The sequence below is a fragment of the Callithrix jacchus genome, chromosome 13 (assembly GCF_049354715.1).
Source record: "Callithrix jacchus isolate 240 chromosome 13, calJac240_pri, whole genome shotgun sequence".
NCBI lineage: Eukaryota > Metazoa > Chordata > Mammalia > Primates > Cebidae > Callithrix > Callithrix jacchus.
Genome location: NC_133514.1, coordinates 105,910,351 through 105,934,883, shown reverse-complemented (window position 1 = coordinate 105,934,883; position 24,533 = coordinate 105,910,351). Strand labels below are relative to the sequence as shown.

General features: G+C 41.7%; 1 protein-coding gene and 1 non-coding gene across 2 annotated transcripts in view; one reads left to right on the top strand and one right to left on the bottom strand.

The window, feature by feature from the left end:
• The first annotated feature begins 562 nt into the window (after positions 1-562).
• On the top strand, positions 563-703 carry LOC118146957 (U4 spliceosomal RNA). The gene has a single exon (XR_004733143.2). It is a non-coding gene; the product is annotated as a U4 spliceosomal RNA (small nuclear RNA).
• A 70-nt stretch (positions 704-773) lies between these two features.
• Positions 774-24,533, bottom strand: part of PHLPP1 (PH domain and leucine rich repeat protein phosphatase 1) — a 248,393-nt gene continuing 224,633 nt past the window's right edge. The window contains exons 13-17 of the mRNA XM_035271295.3: positions 19,535-19,665; positions 15,044-15,148; positions 7,966-8,160; positions 5,122-5,350; positions 774-2,916 (exon numbers count right to left, since the gene is read on the bottom strand). Of these exons, the coding sequence (XP_035127186.3) occupies positions 1,753-2,916; positions 5,122-5,350; positions 7,966-8,160; positions 15,044-15,148; positions 19,535-19,665 (1,824 nt within the window). The 3' untranslated portion in view covers positions 774-1,752. The remainder of the gene's footprint in view (positions 2,917-5,121; positions 5,351-7,965; positions 8,161-15,043; positions 15,149-19,534; positions 19,666-24,533) is intronic.

The following is a 24,533-nucleotide window of genomic DNA, read 5'->3' as shown; positions in this document are numbered from 1 at the left end:
CCCCTTCTCATGTCTTCCCTAAGAAGTACCCGAGCATCTTACCCAAACGTGTTACCCTACTAAGAAATAGAAAAGCTGTAAGATCAGACCTGGCATGGTGGCTCACGCCTGTAATCCCCACATTTTGGGAGGCTGAGGTGGGCAGATCACTTGAGGTTAGGAGTATGAGACCAGCCTGGCCAGCATGATGAAATCCCATCTTTACTAAAAATACAAAAATTAGCTGGTGTTGGGTGCCTATAATCCCAGCTATTCTGGAGGCTGAGGCAGGAGAATCACGTGAATCCAGGAGGAGGAGGATGCAGTGGGCAGAGATCACACCACCACATTCCAGCCTGGGCCTCTGTGACTGGAGTGTGGTTAAGAGACAGAGGGAGACTCCATTTCAAAAAAAGAAAAACCTGTAAGATCAGCTAATTATATTGCTTGCTATTCAGTTAATTTCACCTTTCTTTCAATGTAGGTTTACTGGATGTTTTTCTCTTAAAAAAAAATATAACCCCAATATTCCATCCCTTTCCAAACCCAAGCTGGTGTGACTGTCTTCAAGACACATCTGGCTAGCTTTGCACAGCAGCAGTACCGTAGTCAACGAGGTTTACCCGAGGCATGATTATTGCTAATTGAAAACTTTTCCGAATACCCCACTGTGACGACTTGCAATATAGTTGGCACTGGCAATTTTTGACAGTCTCTATGGAGACTGATTTAAAATAAATAAAAAAATAATAATAAACACATCTGGCTACTGAGACAAAAGCAGACAGGTCCAATAATTGTAAATCTCATATTTATTATAACAAAAATTATGACATGTCCATTTGTGCATTCTGCTTGAGTATAACTCTGGTATGTAAATAGCCTAATGGAGCACTATACAGCCATGCTGATTGTGGCAGCAGTAAGGAACACAGCTAAAAAGTGTCTGTCAAAGTGGAGAGGCTGGGATAGGGAGGAAAATGGGTTCAAGGCCCTTGGGTGTAGGTTCTTGTCCAGTGGCCTAAGATCCACTTACCCTAGACAGAAACGCTGCAGCTGCTCAGCCTCCTCATTCAGTGAAGTGAGGGTGAGTTGTGAGGCAGGCAGGTTCCTGGGGTGGGATGGGGGAGGAGAAACATCAGTTACTTGGGCTGTGTCCTTACGTCAAGACTACAAAACATTGTAAGCCTCACTATACAACACTGAGCTATTTACAATAGAAATTCTCAATCAGCTGTTCTCTCAGAGAAAATTAGTGAATCCCAGTGACTTAAGTCACCTGACAGAGTAAAGCAACTCCTAGGAGTTAGTCTCCATATTCTACAAATGTCTATTATTTTCAAGACAAAAAAAAAAAAAAAAAAAAAAGCCTTTCCCCCCCAAAGAAATACAGAATTACAATATTAAATCATTTAGCAATGGCAGCCTGTCCTGCCTTCCAAACAAAACAAAAAGCCATTTTTAAAAATATTACATTATCATTAACTGTTCTCTGTAATATATTAAACCTTCTGTTCTTTGTCTTTACATATCTGATATGTTAGGGGGAGAAGTTAACAAATGTAAATCGTATTGGTAAAGCATCACTAGAAGTGGTGATTATTTAAAAAAAATAACCCAAAGAAAGAGAACCTACAGATTAGCTGCAATGACAGGTTGGGAACAGTGTCTGGGGGAAGGACGTGGAGTAAAACCCCTGGTTTAATGTGAGCCTGGGAGACTCTCGTAACTCGTCTTTTGTGGTTAGTTTATTTGTTAAATAGCTCGGCTGGGTCATAGTGGCGTGTCGTAATAGTCTGGCAGCTGGTCCAGCTGGTAGTGCCGTGGCAGCTGTGGCTGCAGTGGCGGTGGCGGTGGCGGTGGCTGCTGCTGCTGCTCCTGGTGATGCTTCATGATTTCTTTGACCTCCTCTTCCAGCTCTGGGGGTATGATAAACTGATCATCGGGATCCGGCTGAGCTGGGGCAGCAAAATAGCCTCCCGGCTTTCGAAGAGGGGCGTCTGCAGCCACCTCTATCACATTGTGGCTCCTTTCCTGAGGCGCAACAGAGCCATTGGCCCTCCGACGCCCGATGGTCCCAACGGCAGAGAAGTCTGCCTTCTTGGGCAGACCCGGCTCATCCTCATTGGCGCTGATGACAATGCCCTCATCACTGGCCTCGGCTGGCACCTGAAGCAGGTGCTGCTTCTCCTTCTCCTTGGCCCGGCTGCAGTGAATGTCCACCTCCACCTCCACCCGGCTGCCGTTGGTGAAGACGCCCTCGATGGGCTCCTCATCGTCACTGTCAAGGCCGTTGTCGGAGAAGGCGCTAGAGAATGTAGCGCTGGACAGCTGGCGCTGGAAGGAGTTGGACAGACAGACAGGGTGGAGCATGCAGCGCTGCTCACTGGGGTAGGCGGGGCTGTTCTCGCTGAGGGCTCCGGGTGGGGGCTCGTCGGAGGCCGTGGACCCCACCTCGCTGCTCATCTCGGAAGTGGAGAGCTCACTACTGATCTCAGAAGCCATGCCGCTGCTGGAGGACGGCACACCCAGCCCGTCTGAGGGCCGATCCTTGATCACCATGTTCACCGAGGAAGGGAAGATGCCGGGGCTGGGTGGTGGCACGGCCCCACCGGCACTGAGCTCGCAGCAGCAGAAGCTGTCCTCGGTGACACTGAGCTGCACCACCACAGCGCTGATGCTGTCGTGGCAGCCGTAGCTCTGGGCCAGGGTGCACAGCTTCTTGGCAGCAGCCAGGGCGTCGGGCACATTGCGCACGGCCTCCACGGCCTCCTCGACAGATAGGCTGTCCCACAACCCTTTACTGCCTAGGATGAAGAACTCATCCTGGGGGGTCAGGAGCACGGACTGCACGTGGGGGCGAGGCACCACGCTGGGGTGGAGGAAGGTGTAGCCCAGGATTCGCGTGGACTCAGTCACTCCGTTCACCTTGCCATCCTGAAAGAACAAGGGTTTGCAGACAGACAGTTAATACGGAGCACCTGCAGCAACTGTGCATCTTCCCTGCAGGTCCCCGACTGTCAGACCACAGAGAAGTGCTGTGTGGTCTACAAAGGGAAGTGAGTAGTTAATGTGCACCTGTCATCTGAAACCCCAGGTAGCAGGCCTTGGCAGGTAAGGAGCAGTAGGGACAAAAGGAAAAGATTTCGGTTATGTGTTACTGGGACCCTGTTCCCATTAGGTCACAAGTCCCGCTGTTTCTCTACAGCAAGCCATCATCTAGCCTTACACAGCAAGCATGGCTGGCTAGCTCCTCCTGTAAACCCACAGGACTCTGAGATGGGAGAGCCTTTCTGATAGAAGACACACGAGGCCGGCATACATCAAGACCGTGCCCCTGAATCTTCCGTTGCTCTCCATGATCACAAGTGGCACTAGTGTCTGAAGGTCCAGAGAGGACTCAAAAGTACTTAAGGGGTGGAGAAAGCCTTGGTGTGACTAGGTGGGTAAGAATGCTCACGTCAGGAGAGCAGATGCTAAAGGAAATGCCAGTTCTTACAATTTCCTTGAACTTGATTTCCTGGTGGTCAATGGAGAAGGTAAGCTCTACTGGCTTTAGTTTAGCTGGGTGCATGTTATGAAATCAGTTACCAAAGCGCCAGACCTGGTTCCTCCTTCCCTTTTTTCCCTTTCCTCTCCTTTCCTTTGCTCTCCTTTCCTTCCCTTCTTTCCCTTTCCTCTCCTTCCCTTCTTTCCCTTCGTTCCCTTTCCTCTGCTTTTCACACTTTTAAGCAGGTAAGCATTCCCATTGGTAAAATTAGTAGTATGAGCTTCGAGGACAACTTTAGAAACTGCCTTGATTCTATGGACATAATCTGTCCCCAAAGCATGGAATTTAGCAGAAACTGTTCTTGCTGTTCTGCCCACGCCTTTAGATTTCTCTCCATCAAAACCGATATTTTGTGACTCATGACAGTGAAGCTTCCAACATGGGCTCCAGGAGTGCTGCTTGCATTCCCTAATTCAGCAAAGCGTCGGTCATCTGGCCTTTTCCTGAAGAAAATGACGTGGGCAGACAGCAGTGACCTGCAGATACACATTACCTTCAAGAAGTTTCTAGTCTTATATTGTTGATAAAACCCATAGAATCATGTGCAGTTTGACTCTGGTGAAAGTTTATAGTCAGTAGAGAAAAAAGACTGATTCCACACAGGCTCTGATGAGGGCCATAAGAAAGAAACAGACTCAAGCTATACATGGGATTCTGTGCAAGTGAGTGTGTGAATTTGTTCTCTGTCTGTTCTCAGAGCAGAAAGGATTAACATGGACAGTAGGCACTGTGTTAGGGAGCAGAAGACAATGCACTGAATTAAACTTCAGATCAACATTATGCCAAGCACAATTAAGGTAAATGATTTCTGTGACCTGAATGAATCATAGTTTGCACGTCAGACTTCTCCTGTTTTCTGTGCCTCTCCTGTTCCTCGCTTTTGTCTGCATTGCTTAACATTTAACAGTGAGGTTTTACTTCTCTACCTGAGACACACCCTCAAACACACACACACCCCCATCCGCTGTGGGGACTGCCCTACGGGGTGTTTAGCAGCAGCAGGTGCTCAGTGGCCTCTGTCCATGGCATGCCAAGTGCACTCTCCGCTCCAGCTGTGATGACCAAAAATGTCTCCCTATGTTGAAAAATGTCTTGTGGGGAAGCAAACTGCCCCCAGTTGAGAACTGCTCACTGTGTACTCAAATGGAACATGAGGTATGAACCAAAATAACAACTAGTTACATTCACAGTTTACAAGTCATAGCAGCCTTGTCAGACAGGATAGATAGACGAGGCTTAGAGAGGTTTAAAGGTCATAGCCTGCACATGGCAGAGCTAAGATATGAAAACGAGCAGGGTGATGTCGGGTAGAGCCCTCAACCACCGAAGCAGCCGTGGATGCACACTTTGCAGAGTGGCTGCACGGATGGAGTGGGGTCGTGTCCATGAAGCACAGTGCCTGACACAGGGAGGCAACTGAGAACCAGATGTCGTAATGTAAGCAATTCGCTTTGTGATACTATGGATTTGGAATTCTAATGTTGAACCTACTTCAAAAATGTTCTTTGAAGGCAAATGCTCCTTAGCTAGTTTCTGCTATGACCTGGTCTCCTCTCCTCTCCACCATCCTGGGAAGACCCCTCCCTCCTCACCTCAGTGATAATGGCCTTGTGCTGCTTAATCCTCTTCAGCTCTTCTTCACAGCTCATGATGTAAGATCTGGACAGGGGCAGTGGCTTTCCATTTCGACAGAGAACTGTTTGGCACTTGCCCACATTAGCAGAGGTCAAGGTGAAGGATCCTCCTGGGTCCACAGGGTCATGCTTGATATGACAAAGGACAGCAGCACCTCCGAGCTTCTGCCCAGCAGTTCCAAGTTTCCTGGAATCGGAAGAGAAGGGGTGACAAACACCGTCCATCAGTGCCAGTTCTGCCAATTCCACAGGAAGACTGCACCAGTGGACAGGGCCAGAAATGCGACAGCTGGAGAGTCCACTCCGCCTCCTTCCTCAAAGATCACACTGCTCAGCCTCTCTGAGGAAAAGAGCCCCTGAATCTGACATCACACACATCCCCACAGAGAGGCTCACAACTGGGAGACAGTGTCACTGTCCCAGTAAAAGCCACGGGTGCTGCTCTGGAAGGCAGGAGCCCCTGGACTGCTGTGTACAGCACGCTACCCTCATCAACCACAATGCCTGATCAGCGCATTCCAAAGACAGCAGGAAAATGACTTCTTTCTCCATCTGCTTCTCTAAACTCCCTCTGTGCCCAGGAGAGGAACACTGAAAAAACCATGTACATAAGAGCAGGTATAAACATCCTGCACCCACTGACAGACACTTCAGAAAAACCTGACAACCCTCTCCCCCTTTTATATGGATGTTTGCTGGTAGGAGCCTTTAAGCACTGGAGTGTTCATGGTCCTGCCCTATATAGCAAAGACTTTCTGGACCAATACCATCTATTTTAGAAAACTCATAGAAAGAACATTCTAGTGATCCCCAAGTGCTTCTGATTTATCCTTTTAATCATGACAATCCGTAGACTTTCCAAATACAGAAAGCACCTGCAAATTCTGAAAATTAAAAATCAAAAACCTCTTTTACAAAGCTACTTCTTCTGGCAGATTGTCAAGGGAGAGAAATAGCAGAGAGGGATAAAAGACTATGATTGCTCCCATGGCCTCAAGAACTATGGCAAGCTGCACAAATGGTAACACGACCCAGGCCCCTGCTGTTCCTGGATGGTAGAGCAAGAAAGTTAAACAACATAGCCTCTCCTGTTTTACATGGGCAGACCCTCAGGTACCGTCTCTTCTATCCTGTGTCTAAGGTAAGCAAGCGGCAAGAGAAGCAATGGAAACCAGGGCTGCCTACTTGCATGCATTAGGAGATCCTGCACAAAGACCAGTTCCCCTAAGGACCAAAAGCTCACCACACATCCCATACCCTCTTAACAGACAGGCAAAATAAGAGACATACAAAAGACACTGGAGAAGGGCCCATAGTTTAGGATCCTAAACTCTAACTTCCAGATATGTGGCTCTCGGCCCTTCCAAGGAGGCTCTACTTTCTCCCTTTCATAGGCACAGTGGTTCATAAAACGTATAGCAAGTAATCTGAGATTAGGGCTCTCGGTTTTAAATTCTTATCCAGTGCTTGATAGTCCATAAAAAGCAGGCCTCTTGGGAGTTGCAGAGAGATGTGTTTGTGCTGCGGTGTGTGTGCACACATGTGATACATGTGTGCTGTTTTTCGAGAACAAAAGTAGTGAAAACAGGAAAGCTGGTGTGCCTGCTAGTCAGAACATCCTCTGGAGTCTTACTACCCAAGGTCAGGTCCTGGCTGCTCTACCTACTGTCCCTTAGGCACTGTGCTTCAACTCTCTGTACCTCACTTTCAGTAACTTCACCTGGCTAACTAGTAACAATTTATGATACTTAAGGTATTGAGAACAATGAGTGATACACAGTAAGGCCTTGCTAGATATTAGCTATTATTGTTCAGTTGCTAACTGTTCATGCTCACCGAGAATCTGAAAGACAGCAATGAGTGTAGCAGCAAGAACCACCCCAGGCCTGCCTCCCCCAAGCTCTCTGAGAGGAACCATGCATGACACGGGTATAACTGTAAAGGCTGCTCTGACCACTCCTCAGCAGACACTTCTACCCCTCCAACAAAGCTACTTGCTCTGGCAATGTCAAGGGGGAGAAAGCAGAGGAGGACAAAAAACAATGGTTGCTCTCATGACCTCAAGTACCAGTACACTCATCACTCCTGGGTCCCACACGAGCGAGTCTGCAGTACAATATTTATAGACAGGCAATTCCATTATCACCTAGAAAGCCATGAAGGTGATAAGAATGAACAATTCTTTGAATGAGGGAATCCTCATTCCTCTAAGAGTTAGAAACAATATTCCAAAATTTGTACAGCAACCTAAAGCTCTGCTGCTGGTGGAAACTCCAGAAACCTAGGATTCTGCCAGTAATCTTTGTCTTGAACGTTTAACAAAGGGGAAAACAACATACAAAGAATGATTTAACTCCTGGCCTAAAATCTGACAATCTCGATTTCACAAAAGTTTGCACTATCTCAAACCAGTGACAATATTTCATAAGGGCCAATAAACTAGGATGGAAATTGTCCACTTCAAAGAGAGGTCCCCACACCAGAAAGTCTAAAAAGCCTCTAGAGCTCACATGATTTAGGAGGAGAAATGGTATTGCAAACAATCTGATGAAAATCTGCAGTCAATACAGGCTAGTGAGGTCCAGTTCCTCACTCCCTGTCATTGTCTGAACAACAGTGTGTCTCAAGCTGGAGCACCATTCCTAACGCCTGGGCAACACCAAACTTGCCTGAATGCATCTTGGTACTCGTAGTCAAAAAACAAGGCTTGGAGATCATTGTGCGCCTGCTTTTCTAAACAGAAGATAAATACTTAAAGAGCAAGAAAACACACAGCAGGTAAGCTGGAACTCTGAATTTTACCTTTGCATGACAATGAATGTATTGACCATGTATTCTTCTTCATTTTTTGTTTTTTGCAGCTCTTCAGCCAAAATGTCACTCATGGTGCACTGGAGAAGGTAGGGCACCTCGACGTTCCGGTCTCCATCAAACACACCATACAGGGCTTCGCGATTGTCGCAGAAGTTATTCACCGACAGTGCTGCGACACACAACCTGCAAGGCAACCACACTTGCGTGCTGAGTCCACTCATCTTCCTGCTCCAGGCCCAGGACAATGCTTATTTATTTTAAGGTTTCCCTAAATCAGTTTTGTCTCTTTCTTCATGACTCCAGACAGATTAACAACAGGTAAACTGACTCCAGCTAATTCCTATCAGCCGATTTTGATTAGCAGAGAAGGATGAGCACACATTATGTTTCACACATGCCTTCCTACAAGCTTCTCTTCTGATGAGCTTATTTTTAAATGGCAATGACAGAAAGGGAAGAAGAGGCATGGGAAATAAGATTATGAATCAATATCTACAGAATCATTCAATAATGGTATTACAATCTCCACATCCAGCCAAAATAGAAAACTAAAACACTAGGGGAAAAGCATGTAAAAATATTGAAAAAGCCTCAAATGACTTTCATTAAAAAAATTCTTTTTATTTTTTGAGACAGGGTCTCCCTCTGCCAGCCAGGCTGGAGTGCAGTGGTGTGATCTCGGCTTACTGCAGTCTCCACTTCTATAGCTCAAGCAATTCTCTCACCTGAGCCTCCTGAGTAGCTAGGACCACAGAAGTAGGCCACCATGCCCAGGTGATTTTTGTATTTTTAGTAGGGAAGAAATTTCACCATATTGGCCAGGCTCGTCTTGAAATCCTGAGCTTAAGCAATCTGCCAGCCTAAGCCTCTCAAAGTGCTGGAATCACAGGAGTGAGTCACTATGCCCAGCCTTCAAATGACTTTTTTTAAAAGGTAGGAAAAAAAAAATCCAACTGGACAACAGGAGCACAGGTCTAGCGATCTGGAGAGAGCCTGCTGCCCATCCAGTTTCCTCCTGGGAAAGCATCCAGGCTGCAGGCAAGGGAGGAAGACCCGAGTGGAGGCTGTGGTCTCTGGGCATTGAGGAGATGGAGCTGGGGGCTTAAGGAGGACAAGGTGGCCTGAGTCCCCAGATAGTGCACTGGAGGAGGACAGTGGTTCCTGGCAACTGTGGGAAGTTTGGAGACTTTCATCACTCCAAGCTCAAAATAATAAAACTATTTCCAAGAAACTGTCCCAAATGAAACAAACAAACAAAAAAACTGGAAAAAAGAAAAAAAAAAAAAAGGCCAGAACATTGGTGAGCGGTGGGATGGATAACTTCAAGCAGCCTAACAAACTACAGGGAATTGGAGTCTTCAAAAGAGGAGAGAGACAGAAAACAAATAGGAAGAAAATTATAAAACTACAGATATGGGAAGCTCAACAAACTGTAAGCAAGAGAAAGATGCAAAAATAACTTAGACACATCACAATCAAATTGCTAGAAACCAGGAACAAAGGTGGGGTAGAGTGGGGGAACCAGGAGAGGCCCAACAGCAGGCTTCTCCCTGGAAACCTTGTAGGAGACAGTGGAGCAACATTTTGAAGGTACCAATGGAAAACAACCAGAAAACCACCTAGATTTCTAAGCCAGTACAAATGTCTTGGAAAGTTAGGGGGAAATAAAGACATTTACCACTAGCAGGCTGACACTACAGAAATGGAAATCCCTGAGGCACAAGAAAAGGATACCAGATGGAAATATGGACCCGTACAGAAGATGATGCACAATGACGACAGCCAGGTGAGTCAATAGAAACATTTCCTTATTTTTTTTTTTTTTGAGGTGGAGTCTCACTCTGTCACCCAGGCTGGAGTGCAGTGGTGTGATCTCGGCTCACTGCAACCTCCGCTTCCCAGGTTCAAGTGATTCTTCTGTGTCAGCCTCCTCATAGCTGGGATTACAGGGACCCGCCATCATGCCCAGCTAACTTTTGTATTGTTAGTAGAGACGGGGTTTCACCATGTCGGACAGGCTGGTCTCATACTCCTGATCTCAAGTGACCCGCCTGCCTCAGCCTCCCAAAGTGCTTGGATTACAGGCGTGAGCCACCACACCTGGCCTCATTTTCTTATTTTAAAAATCATCTTAGAACAGTGATTCTCAATAGAATATTCAATAATAATATAATAATGATTGGGAGGCAACTACAAAGAGTTATCTGGCTCAAAATGTCATTGGTACAGAAGTTGAGAAACACTGCTTTAGAAAATAACTAAAGTAGGCCAGGCGCGATGGCTCATGCTTGTAATCCCAGCACTTTGGGAGCCTGAGGCAGGCGGATCATGAGGTCAGGAGATCAACACCATCCTAGCTAAAATGGTGAAACCCCATCTCTACTAAAAATACAAAAAATTAGCCAAGCATGGTGGCATGCACCTGCAGTCCCAGCTACCCTGGAGGCTGAGGCAGGAGAATCGCTTGAACCTGGGAGGTGGAGGGTGGAGTGAGCTGAGATTGCAACACTGCACTTCAGGCTGAGTGACAGAGTAAGACTTCGTCTCAAAAAAACAAAACAAAACAAAAAAAAAACTAAAGTAAAAGTAACAGTAATGTATTTGGAGACTTGTAACACAGACAGAAGCAGAACATATGATAACAATAGCATAAAGGCCAGGACAGGAGAAGGAGAAGTATGTATTTGCAAGGTTCTTGTAAGTAAAGTGATATTATTATTACTTGAAGGTAAATGGTGATAAGGTAAAGATCATACTATAAACTCTGAACGAACCACATGTATATACACAAGGACGCATGATAGAATAAAAATTACTAAAGATAAAATCAAATCCTAACAATCCAAAAGAATTAAGAAAAAAGAAGGAAATAAAGAACAGATGACACAAATAGGAAAGACAGAAGGTTTAAATCTAACCATATCAATAACTTCATTAAAGGCCTTTACAGTACCCAAAAGACAAAAAATTCAGACCAAATTAAAAAAAAGATCTAATTATATACTGCCTATAAGAAATCCATTTTCAAATATGAGACAAATAGGTTAAAAGTAAAATGATTTTTTTAAAGGCATACCACGCTAACATTAATCAAAAGCTGAAATGGCTACCTCAATATCAGACAAAGTATATTTTAGAACAGGAATATTATAGAAATAAAGAATAAAGGAAAAAAAGATCGAATTATATGCTGCCTATAAGAAACCCATTTTAAATATGAGACAAACAGGTTACAAGTATAAGGATTTTTTAAAGGTATACCATGCTAACATTAATCAAAAGAAAGCTGAAATGGCTGTTAATAACAGACAAAGTACATTTCAGAACAGGAATATCACAGGAATAAGAGTCAATGATAAATGGGTTAGTTCATTAAGAGGTTACATCATTCTAAATGCTTACATACTTATTAACAGAGCTTCAAGATGTATGAAGGAAAAACTGATAGAACTACAAGGAGAAACAGATAAATCCATATTCGTAATCTCTCAATCAACAGAAAAAATAGACAGAAAATCAGTAGGACTATGCAAGGCTTGAGAACAACATCAGCAACCTTGAGCTAACTGGCACCATACCCAACAGCATTTTCTTTTAATGCACACAGAACTTTTACCAAGATAGGTAAGATTCTGGACCAAAAAACAAGTCTAAATAAGTTTAAAGGATTCAAGTCATATAAAACATGTTCTCCAATTATATTAGTGAAACTGCTTAGAAAGAAATTTACAACTTGAAATGCTTATATTACAGAATTAGAGGTCTCAAATAAATGATCTAAGCTTCCATTTAAAGAAACTAGAAAAAGAAGTATACGACAAACCCAAAGCAAGAAGAAAGGGAATCATAAAAATAAGAAAAGCAGTTGAGTGTGATGGCTCACAACTGTAATCTCAGTGCTTTGGGAGGCCAAGGCAAGGGGATCACCTGAGGCCCGGAGTTCAAGACTATCAGCCTGGGCAACAGAGCAAAAATCTACAAAACATTTTTAAAAATTAGGTGTTGGCTGGGCGTGGTGGCTCACACCTGTAATCCCAGCACTTTGGGAGGCTGAGGTGGGCTGATCATGAGGTCAGGAGTTCAAGACCAGCCTGACCAATATGATGAAACCCCATCTCTAATATAAATACAAAAATTAGCTGGGCATAGTGGCATGTGCCTGTTAGTCCCAACTACTGGGGAGGCTGAGGCAGGAGAGCTGCTTGAACCTGGAAGATGGAGGTAGTGGGCCAAGATTGTTCCACTCTAGCCTGGATGAAAGAGTGAGATTCCATCTCAAAAAAAAAAAAAAATTATTCGGGTGTGGTGATGCACACCTGTAGTCTTAGCTACCTTGGAGCCTAAGGTGGGAGGCTCTCTTGTGCCTAGGAGTTTGAGGCTACAGTGAGCCACTGCAGCCCAGCCTGGGCAACAGAGCAAGACCCTGTCTCAAAAAAAAAAAAACAAAAAACTGTAGGCCGGGCGCAGTGGCTCAAGCCTGTAATCCCAGCACTTTGGGAGGCCGAGGCGGGTGGATCACGAGGTCAAGAGATTGAGACCATCCTGGTCAACATGGTGAAACCCCGTCTCTACTAAAAATTACAAAAAATTAGCCGGGCATGGTGGCACGTGCCTGTAATCCCAGCTACTCAGGAGGCTGAGGCAGGAGAATTGCCTGAACCCAGGGGGCGGAGGTTGCGGTGAGCCGAGATTGCGCCATTGCACTCCAACCTGGGTAACAAGAGCGAAACTCCGTCTCAAAAAAAAAAAAAACCGTAAAACAAAATAAAAATTAAAACATAAGAAATATGAAACAGGGCCAGATGTGGTGGCTCACGCCTGTAATCCCAGCACTTTGTGAGGGTGAGGCGGGCAGGTGGATCATGAGGTCAGGAGTTTGAGTCAATCCTGGCCAAACATGGTGAAACTCCATCTCAACTAAAAAATACAAAAAAATGAGCCAGGAGTGGTGGCAGGCTCCTGTAACCCGAGCTACTTGGGAGGCTGAGGCAGGAGAATTGATTGAACCTGGGAGGTGGAAGTTGCAGTGACAAGACTGTACCATTGCACTCTAGCCTGGGCGACGAGTGAAACTCCATTGCAAAAAAAAAAAAAAAAGTTAATTATCCAACTGTAGCTCCCTCTTGGGTTTCCCCAAAGGATCAGAAATGACCTGACAGGAAGAGAATACTGCACCCCGGGGAAAAGGAGCAGGGGGAGAGAAGAGAATAGACGTCTATTGAGATTTGGAGACAAGACAACCACAGTTTTCCCTGTCTCTCAAGGTGTCAAGCAGCAAACTCCTTAAGTGACTATCAACAATGCAAACAAAGTAAAAACAAAACAATAAACACCAAAAAAAAACACAAAAACCTCTAGAGAAACTTATATTGGCAAAACCAAAAGGTAACAAAAGCAAGGGAAATAGAGAGTGAGGGCCAAGGGTAACCTGGGACTACTGGGATGCTGTCCATTTCAATTTCCTATATTTATTCATTTCTCTCTTTCAATGACTCTGATTGTTCATTTTCTATTTCTGGATGCAGGTAGTGGTCTGAAGGTGTGTTCACTTTAGAACAAATCAAAGGGTTGTAGTGAACTTTTCTGTACCTCTGTGACAGAACTGTGGAAGGGGGAGTTATGCCAAAAAGCCTACCCAGATCTAATTGGTTACTTGCTCTATTAATACATGTGAGTAGATAATACATGTTAATATACAGTGATATTTAAAAACTAAAGATTTCACATTATTGTTCAGGAATTAGCAGTTTCATATACTGGTGTTTGTAAGCAAGACATAAAAGAGCCTTTGATCTAAAAAGTAGCAATCTCCAGAAAGAAACTTTGAGTGCTCTAAAAAATATATGAATTCTCCTCTGCCCCAACACAATGACATATTGTGCAAAGTACATGGAAATCAGGCAGTAGCTAGAGCCCGGGCAGAACTGAGGCACACCTCCGCTGGTTATTCTGCCTTTTCTGAGCAAATAGAACAGAGCTGTTAACTCTCTTCTAGAGAGCACAAGGCCAAATGACACCTTAGGGAAAGGGGAAAAGATCAATGCGTCAGATCTAGAACTTTAGTTGATGCTGTTTTCTGCGCCAAGGAAAAGCAGTTAGAACGGCAGCAACAATTCCAAACCTTTTATTTTCCATGAAGAGTATTTAGACAGTCGGTGGTTCTCAAGCTTAGACACACATTAGAATCACCTAGGGGAGATTTTAAAACATTCTGATTTAATGAGTCTAGGTTGGGAGACTTTTTAAAAAATTTCCTTACCTGACTGATTCTAATGTGTGCCCAGGGTTGAATACTAATGTTAGCTATTATTAGATCTACCTCCACTTTCTGTTCTTCCCTTACTTGCAATAATGTTGTGTTCTTATACTTCAGCTAATTCAATTATGACCATTCTAATTTATAGTATTCTTTACCTGTCTAGGTACTAATTATTAGCAACTCTTCACACAATACAAGCAAACCTGAAAAGCCTGGTTATGTTTTTCAGGAAAAATCAACATCTGTATCTAAGAGAGGGAAGGGTGGTGAAAATGGAGAAGAAAAAGATACTTAGATGGTCAAGTCCTGGTGGCAAGGCAAGCAGATGACATTACAGGCAATGGACATCAAACTCCTCCTGCCAAGCTAATTTAGATTGTAAAAATAGCTCCATGGTCAGTAATAGGAATGAACTTGAATATGCACAATTAAGCTACTTCTCCTTTAATACTATCTCTGTTCTGCTTGATAAACCTCAGAGAAAGATAAAGGGGCTTTTCAAAGGAGCAGGGATTCATTTCAATACTTAGGCCTTTTGCAAACACTGGAGTCTTACACAGATATAATGTGTCAGTTACCTTGTATCCTAGCAACCTCTCCTACTAAGGGAGAGTATGTGATGCCAAGCAAGGCCTTCACTTAATGTTCAAACATAAGTCACGAGGGGGCCTCACTTTGGGAAAACTTGGAATACTCCAATAAATTTTACATGAGAAAAGTGTGTGCTATAGCACTGAGTTTCTTTCTACCCGACTAAAGGAGTGAGGCAGGCAGAAGGCAGTTCTTCCAAAGTTTCTTCCCACTTACTTGTTTTTTACCCCTGAAGCTTCAGTGTAACCATGACTCCATACAGCTGGGGCTCCAGAAGCGTCTCCTGTAGAAGGCTGATCAATCTTGAAACAGCGGATATTACTAACAAGAGAAACAGGGAGGGAACAGGAATCACTAAAACCAAATGTGAGCAAATTGCTACCTTTATCTGAGAAATAAAAAATACACTTGTTAAGCACTCTGTACTTAACATTTCTTACTGTGTTTAATGTGTCTGAAATATTTATCAGCAATAAGAACCAGCTAATCATTGTAATGAAAACCAAGGGACATATATACAGAGCATGAAAATTAGTTTTAATGAGCATCTTAAAGCAGCTATTAGAGACTTTCACATGGTCCACATTAGATGACTGCTCTCTCCTGGGAATGACAAGGTTCTCAGCCTTGGCATGAAAAAACAAAAATTAAGTATTAAGATGGGTGTATTTTTACACAATGAATACTCAGACTTGAAAAGAACAAAAACAAAAAACCTAAGCCACAATTATACTGCATTAAGATGATGTAGATAATTCTGCAATATTCATCTCCAAATCCAATTTCTGTCCATTAACTCCTCCAAATATTTGACAAATATTATCACGGACTTGATGTTCCCTGGAGCTTCCAATTCTTTCCTTACAGGTATAAGCCAAGTATGGTAATATCAAAATAAAACATGTATGTAAAATTACAAAGTAAATGAGGGGTATTTAATAAATTACAAGTTAACTGTATGTATTTAAACTGCGAGATTTCTTACCTCACCTTAGCCCTCACATGCCATAACTGATCCAAGAGGACCCAAAACAGAAATACTAAAGGAATAAATTCTCAAATAGGGTTTCTTAAAAATCAGTCTCTAGAAAGCATCTGTGCCCCAAACAGGAAGTAATTAATTGATGTGAAGTAGTCTGTTTATAAAAGGCTGGCTACCACAAGGTGAAGTTAAGTCCTCTTACTTGTAAATTGCCACTAAGTTTCCCCCTCATTATTTAAACAAGAGAAAAAGTATATGTATTTTCTCTTGACAACTTAAGCAACACCTAAACACTTCTGTCTTGACCCCAAGAATTAACATTATCTGTTGGTACCCAATACTCCCAAATCTAACAAATACTGTATGTCCTTCCTGAGAACAAGTGAAAACTTTTAAAAAGTAAATCAATATCTAACTAGTATTCCCTTTGATTCCAGAAATAACTGCTGGCAATTTTTCTGAAATTTGAAAATATCTAGCTAAAGAAAATTTCTATTCTCAATTACTAGCAAACATTTACTTTTCCTCTTATTCTGAAAAACACAGTGTCAATAGAAAATCCCCCAATCAAGTGAATACCTTGTATTAACTTATTAATAAGGCTAGAGCTAAATCTTTTTTTCTAAGTTTTCAATTCTATCAATATAAGAGGCATTAACAACAACAAAAAAAGACAGTCCTCCATTATTTGCTCTCCATATGACCAGGTACTCAATTTTATCCATCTGAAACAGTAAGCAATATAATAGGTTTTTTAAGACATGCCCTAAGGCTCTTAAGATATGTCCTGAAGTCTAGGGAAAAAAGTAAAGGCTCATTTCTAAAGACATTTATAATTTTTACAGAACACAAAGTCTTCAGAGAAATAATTCCATTTCCTAGCCTGATTATTAAAGGAAAAAAATAACTCTTAACCACCTCCTCTCTCCAACACACAAATAATTCTTTCTAGTGAAGCAGCAATTTCTCTTCTCTGTCTGGCTGAACATAGTACGGCTGAGCAGCTAACTGAAGTGATCTGAATGCTGACTCTTGTGTATCTTTATTTTTTATTTTTTGAGATGGAGTGTCACTCTTGTTGCCCAGGCTGGAGTGCAATGGTGCAATCTTGGCTCACTGCAACCTCCTCCTCCCAGGCTCACGTAATTCTCCTGCCTCAGCCTCCCAAGTAGCTGGGATTACAGGCATGTACCACCTCACCCAGCTCATTTTTTTGTATTTAGTAGAGAAGGGGTTTCACCATGCTGGTCAGGCTGGTCTCAAACTCCTGACCTCAGGTGATCCACCCACCTCGGCCTCCCATAGTGCTGGGATTACAGGCGTGAGCACCATGCCAGCTAGAAAGTGTTCTTATAAGACAATAAGAAAAGTACTCAGACAAAATAAACCAAGGACATTAACATTTAACAAAAGCAGTACAAATAGTTACATGAAAAGATGTTCTAACTTATTACTGTATCAAACAAATACAAAATAAAATGCTTGAATAACATTTTCCCCCTCAGATTGGTGCTGCTGAAAAAGTGTAATTTGGTTTTACACTCTTGTTAAAAGCAGTTGGCCTACTATATCAAGCTTTTAAAAATATTCATGTACTCAGCCCAAAGTTTCCTGTAGCAAAAAAATACTACTACTCTTAAAATGTTACCTTCTATTTAACATCTGGAAGGTTGTGGATTCTTAACTACTTGGAAGATTTTCTATATATTATTTGCACTTATAGAGGGGTTGGCTTATTTGTTCTTTGTGAGTTTGAAACCAGCCTGGCCAACAATGGTGTAACCCCGTTTTTACTAAAAGCACAAAAATTAGCTGGGTGTGGTGGCAGCTGCCTGTAATCCCACCTACTCTGGAGGCTGGGGCAGAAGAATTGCTTTAACATGGAGGCAGAGGTTGCAGTAAGCCAAGATCGCACCACTGCACTCCAGCTTGGCTACAAGGGGAAAATTCTGTCTCAAAAAAAACAAAAACAAAAACAAAAAAACCCAAAAACACTTTCTAGTAAGAATATTAATGCTTTTATTTTTCTTCCTAGTTTGTCATTTGCCATTTATATTTACTCTTGAGAATTTTTGAAATAGACATTTAACACTTTTGTGTATAAAAATATATGTATAAACCCACACAACATAAATATCAAAACCAATCTACATGTACTAATTTCTTTTTTTGTGACTGATTCTCTTCATTTCTTGGTCTAAAACATCCTTTTCTAACTTGTGAAAATATTCATATGATTTCTTATTACTTTCAAAAATAATTTAGTTTTACAGATTCAACTATTTCGGCTGGAATTTATTTTGGTGTGAGATAAGAATGCAACTTTGATTTTTCTCTAAGTGGCTACTTCCATTTATTAACAAATTTTGGTGCAATTATTTTGAAATTTTATTTGTAAAAAATGCTCAAAAACTTTGCATCCAACTTGTGCAAAATGCTCAAAAGGTATCTGTTTAAAGATGATCTATTTTGATAATCGATGTTTCCTTGATCTTAAAAAGTACCTTAAAGATCATGTAGGCCATTTTGTTCTCATCTTATAGGTCCAAACAGACGGAGGGACTTGATCAACAATGGAGAACCTATTCCTTCCTCAGGACACTCAGGCAGCGATTTTCAACTATGTATCAGAATTAACTTTCTCATCAAGTACTTAAAATGCTAACAAATTAGGCAGTAATGAGGCCAATTCTATCCAGGAATCACTTAAAGTGCTTGTCAAACTTTGGTTTGCACTATAGCCTAGGATAGCATTAACGTACCATTCACCAAAATTCTACTGTTCTTTTCTGATTTTCCTAAGATCATGGAAGATGACTTTCAGTAACAAATAATCCAACATTATATAAACACATATGGCATGCATAATGACTAATGTATACTAATGTTTAAAACTACTACTGATACATCGAAAAAAAATTCTGGAAATTCAGAAAAGTTTAAAGAAGAAAATAAACACTACCCATAATACTGTTATCCAGAGAATAACCCCATTTTAACTTCTGTTATACATTCTTTCAGGCATTTTCTAGGTATATGTATGCATACACATGTACATATACCCAATGCACACACATTTATATTGCGAAAATTGAATTACTATGAAATTTCTTCTTAAATGTTATTAATATTTTCACTTAATATACTGTAAAGATCTTCTGAGTTAACAATATAGCTCTAAATAATAATTTTAAATGGCTCTATAATAATTGTGGAGGATAATTTAATTCTTCTTAGTTTATTTAGAGTTCTATGACAAACACTATCATTACGACATCTTTCCTACTGCAGCAACCTTTAAGGTTTTACATAGCAAACTCCAACCACTAATTATCAATATTGAGACTGAAACAGCATCAATGAACTCTTTCCCAAACTGTGAAGGTCTACCTACTGATAGGATCTAACTACTCCACATTCCCAGTTTTATTTACATAACCTGGATTTTAGCACCACACTGATGATTTTTCCTACATCATCCATCTCTGTTAAAATCCTTTCTTAACATTTGCATTAAGTGTCATAGCCGTGTTATCAGTGACTACTGAGATGTAAGTTACATCTTGGTTGTTCAGTGCTTCCCTGCATCTTGCATATCCTGTTACATGTGTTAACACAGCTAACAAGTCAATGATACTTCGTATTTTGTTTCCTGTTTTCACTAAGATACGAATCCCATTGCCAGTGGACAATAGTGGGGGTATAGTGCTTTACAGAATACTTACTTCAGTAGTTCCAGGGTTTTGTGGTCAAGGACAAGGCGAGGGTTTCCAGTCAGGTCTAGCTCCTGTAGTTTGGGAGGCAGGTTTTCTGGTAATGTGACTTCGCTTAGCTCATTACAGCTCAGGTCCACACACTGAAAAGGAACAAGTGCAAACGAGAAAGAGATGGTTAGAAGTTCCTCAGGGAGTTCTATACTCCTACCCTTTGCATGCACATCAGTCTGACCATTCGTTATAATATACTAGACAAATGCAGAAAAGGAGGCTTGTCTGTTACTTTGCCACAAACATTTAAAACAGATTTTGCTAAATGAAATACAATTTTCTTACTTTCTTTGAATAACACAGAAAATCCATGTTCTTTATTCTTCCTATATTTTCCACTTGTTATCTCTACATTTAAAATTAAGCATTAACTAAAACATTCTAATAGGAGGTTTTCTCACTGCTCACAAAACCTCTGTGCCATGAGAACTATAGCTCAAGCATTAAAATAAACTTTAAAGGAACTTCTTAAAACAAAATGAAAAACAAAGAAGGCTGGGTACAGTGGCTCACGCTTGTAATCCCAGCACTTTGGGAAGCTGAGGCAGGTGTATCACTTGAGGTCAGGAGTTTGAGACCAGCCTAGCCAACACGGTGAAACCCCATCTCTACTAAAAATACAAAAATCAGCCAGGTGTCGTTCCACACACCTGTAATCCCAGCTACTCAGGTGGCTAAGGCATGAGAATCACTTGAATCTGAGAGGCGCAGGTTGCAGTGAGCAGAGACCACACCACTGCACTCCAGCCTGGGAGAAAGAGCAAGACCCTGTCTCAACAAAACAAAACAAAGAAACAAACGAAACAACAACAAAAAACCACAAAGAAAAGAACATGCAAAATGAGGAAAAGGCAGGTAATGAGAAGCTATTTCAAAAGAAGCTGAATAAGAAATTAGCAAAAGCTAGACTAACAGGTAAGCTCGCCTATTCTACGTCAAAAAAAGAGGCTGAGTCAGGTATGGAAGCTACTGTCAAGGCATCAACATCTGCACTCTCCAATAGGTCCTGCCTGATTCAACTTGAAAGAACAATCACAAAAGGGTCATGTTGACTACAAAAAAAAAAAAAAATCCTATTTTACCTGTAAGTGGAAATGATACCTTCTTTCTCACAATACTGATATAAAGCTTAAATCAGGTACACTGTAAAAGAGGGGCTGCCCTTGTGGTCAGGAAGCAGGGAACCTAGGTGGAGAAGGCTCACTATACACAAGAGAAAAGGAGTGGTCAGCGCTCTAGATATGAGAATGCAGACCCCATAGTTCAATAGCATGGGGTGGAGAGCATTCAATTATCTGGCTAAATTAGTATATTATTATAAGTTTCAAAAGTGCTTACAAAAATTATTAAAAGGGGAATTATTTGTTCTCTCTTCGGCCCTTTTAAAAAAAAGGCAAGGGGGAGATTATACACAAGAACTTCACGATTGGGCCGGTGGGGGGCGGGGAGGGGGCAGTGTCTCATGCCTGTAATCCCAGCACCTTGGGAGTCTGAGGCAGGAGGATCACAAGGTCAGGAGTTCCAGACTAGTCTGACCAACATGGTGAAACCCTGTCTCTACTAAAAATACAAAATTAGCTGGGCATGGTGATGTGTGCCTGTAATGCCAGCTACTCAGGAGGCTGAGACAGGAGAATGGCTTGAACCTGAGAGGCGGAGGTTGCCGCAAGCTGAAATCACGCCACTGCATTGCAGCCTGGGCGACAAAGCGAGATTCCATTTCCAAAAAAAAAAAAGATAAATGAAATCTTCCTTTTATTTGGAAAAATTCTCAAAGAATTTAAATCTAGTACGGATTGTGGAAGTATAGAGATTGGGTAAAATAAAAACCTGTATTTCTGGCAAAATATATTTTCAGCAGACTTCAAACAACACAATGCTTTCACACAAAATGTTTCATACTGTTGCTCTCAAATAGTAGCAATAAAAATACACTGTCATTCTAAATAATCGTAATTTATTATGAGAGCATTATAACCACATTATCCACAAAAATCTGAGCAAAAAGAAAAGCTCAGAAAATATACCCTTATATCTACCACCCTAACACAACCAGGTTAGCATTCTGGGTTTTTTTCCCCCCATATAACCTTATTTATATTTGTTTTAAAAAGGCTTAAAAATCTCAAATGTAGGTGCAATTTCATTACATTTCATTTACTCTTCTGTCACTCTACTGCAACCATTTTCCCCATCTTCAGTCCCATCTGCTATGGTCTGAATGTTTGTCCCACAACGAATTTTCATCCTATGCTGAAACTTAATCCCCAATGTGGTAGTATTAAGAAGTGGGGATGGCGGGCAGATCACGAGGTCAAGAGATCAAAATCATCCTGGCCAACACGGTGAAACCCCGTCTCTACTAAAAATACAAAAATCAGCTGGGCATGGTGGCGCACACCTATAGTCTCAGCTACTCAGGAGGCTGAGGCAGGAGAATCACTTGAACCTGGGAGGTGGAGGCTGCAGTGAGCTGAGATCGCGCCACTGCACTCCAGCCTGGTGACAGAGTGAGACACCTCTCAAAAAAAAAAAAAAAAAAGGGGGGAGGCCTTTGGGAGAAGATTAAGTCATAAGGGCTTTGTCCTCATGAATGGGATTAGTGGCCTTCTAAAGCAGGCCCAGTAAGCTTGTTCGCTCTTCCACAAGGAGACAAGGAGACATGGAAGGCACTATCTATGAGAAATGGGGCCTCATCAGACCAAATCTCCTGGCACCTTCATCTTGAGCCTCCAGAACTATGAGCAGGACATTTCTCTTGTTAATAAATTATCCAGTCTGAGGCACGTTGCTATAGCAGCCTGAATGCCCTAATACACCACCACCTTAAATAGCCCCATACTACTTCTGGTAGATGTACATTAATTTACTTAACCTAAATATTAATATTAGAGAAAATAGTCATCTCTTTTTTGCTTTTTCTTTTCAATTATAAATAATGGTTATATCAACAGTCAACCAGAGTTTAATGAAAAATTGGTAATACTGGTAATAATGGGACATGCTACCAGCACAGTCAGTACACATCAGCATAGCAGGACAACAAATGAGGATATATACAATCTACTGAACATTGATGAGACATGAAATAAAGGGCTAATACGTGTGAGTAATATAGGATGCAAGTAGCTGAAAGAAACAAATCCAGGGGTCAGAAAACACCAAATGCTAAAGGCATTCTGCAGCAATACTGAATTTTATGAAATTGGTAAAAACTTGTTCTACAGATATAAAATAGCTCACTGTCTAAATTATCAAATCATGAAATGAGTTCAGTAGGGTAACTAATTACTTATGAAGATAATGCTGGAGGCTGTAACACAGACCTTCTTAGAGATGATGCTCCTGTGCCTCCCCTCTGCACAGGCCTGTTTGCTCCCCAAGGCTCCTGTGACAGAGTCTGATTCACTGCAGCCAGTTCCCTTCCATCGAGCTCCCCTAGCCTGCACTGACCTGTATCCCATTTCCCGTGGAGGGCTCTGGCTGCACCGGAACTTTGTTTTTGGTCTTGCTTCCCTCGATACACTCCTCAAATGCTGTCAGGATGGTTTCTCAGAGTGGTTTACACCATCCGCTCACACTCCAGCTTCAGTCTGTCAGCCTGCTCCCAGGTGTCCTTCAACCCAACATCAAATTCCTCAGAATGTCCAACAAGGCCCCCCCTACTCTGCACATTGGCTCCCTCACACTCCATGTTCTATCCATGTCAGAGTGCCTGCAGCTCATGCGTGTGACATGCTTTCATTTGTCTATGCCTTTATGACACAGCATGTTCAGTGTGTGCTGCTCTCTGTGACTGCAACACTTTTCTTCATGCTTTTCTTGCTTTTTATCTGGTGCAATGTGCCTGATTCCTTTTAAGACTCAACTCAATGCCAACTTTGCTACAACCTGTTTCAATTAGGTGTCCCCTGTTATAATTACCTGCTTATTTATTTCTTCCATGAGAGTATGGACTCCTTGAGAGCAGGGATTGCTGCTGTTTCTCCCCTGATATCCTAAGCACAGTGCACTGGGAAGTGTAGATGCTTAACAAATGGTTTCATTAAAAGGATGAACGAATGAACAAATGATTGCCTGGCATGTGACAATTACTTTTTGAATGAATTTACGAAGGACTCTTGTAAAGTGCTTCTGTAATTTAATCTGCTAGAATGGGAACTGAGATACCAGTGCTTAGGTTAAGTTCGGCATAGAATAAATAACATTGTAATGCAATTTTAATACATTTTAAATATCACTGTTTACTTCTACCTAAGAATGCAAACATTTTCTTTAATGGCAGATAAGCAGAAATACCTTTTTATACTTTTGCACATAGGAAGGAGGTTTGTTCACATAAATTATAGAAAATTGAAAAAAATTACAGGATGTTGATATCTGGTGCTGCCCTCCTGGTGTTAACATAGTAACACACTTAGAAGCATTATTTCATGTTCTTTCAATAGTCCTCAACATAGGTTGACTGCTGAGGTGTGCCACAAATACTTGTTAGCTGAATCATTATAATGGTCACCACTAAGCAAATAGGAAACATTTGAGTGAACGTGGAGAAAAAAATGACATTTTATATTGTTACTGTATGTACCTCTATGGTTAGCATACTACAACTTTCTTAAAAATATACTATTAAATAGAATGCTAAATCTGACCAAAACATGACTAAAAGAAAATTATCTTCCCCTCTTTCAGGCCCACTCTAGAACACAGCTAACAAAAATTACTTTGTTACAGTCAAAATTCTGGTAAAAATGCCCCAAACAATTATGCAACCCTCAGAAAAAGTGAGATAACTCATAGCTGAGAAGGAACTCTTAACTTACAGGAAAATCATTATAAACACATTTAGATAAGAGCATAAAAAAATCATTATATCTTAAAAAGAAATTCAATTTGATGTACAGTTTAACTATCACAAAAGCTGCATGGAGCCTATCTTTATTATGTTTTCCTCAGA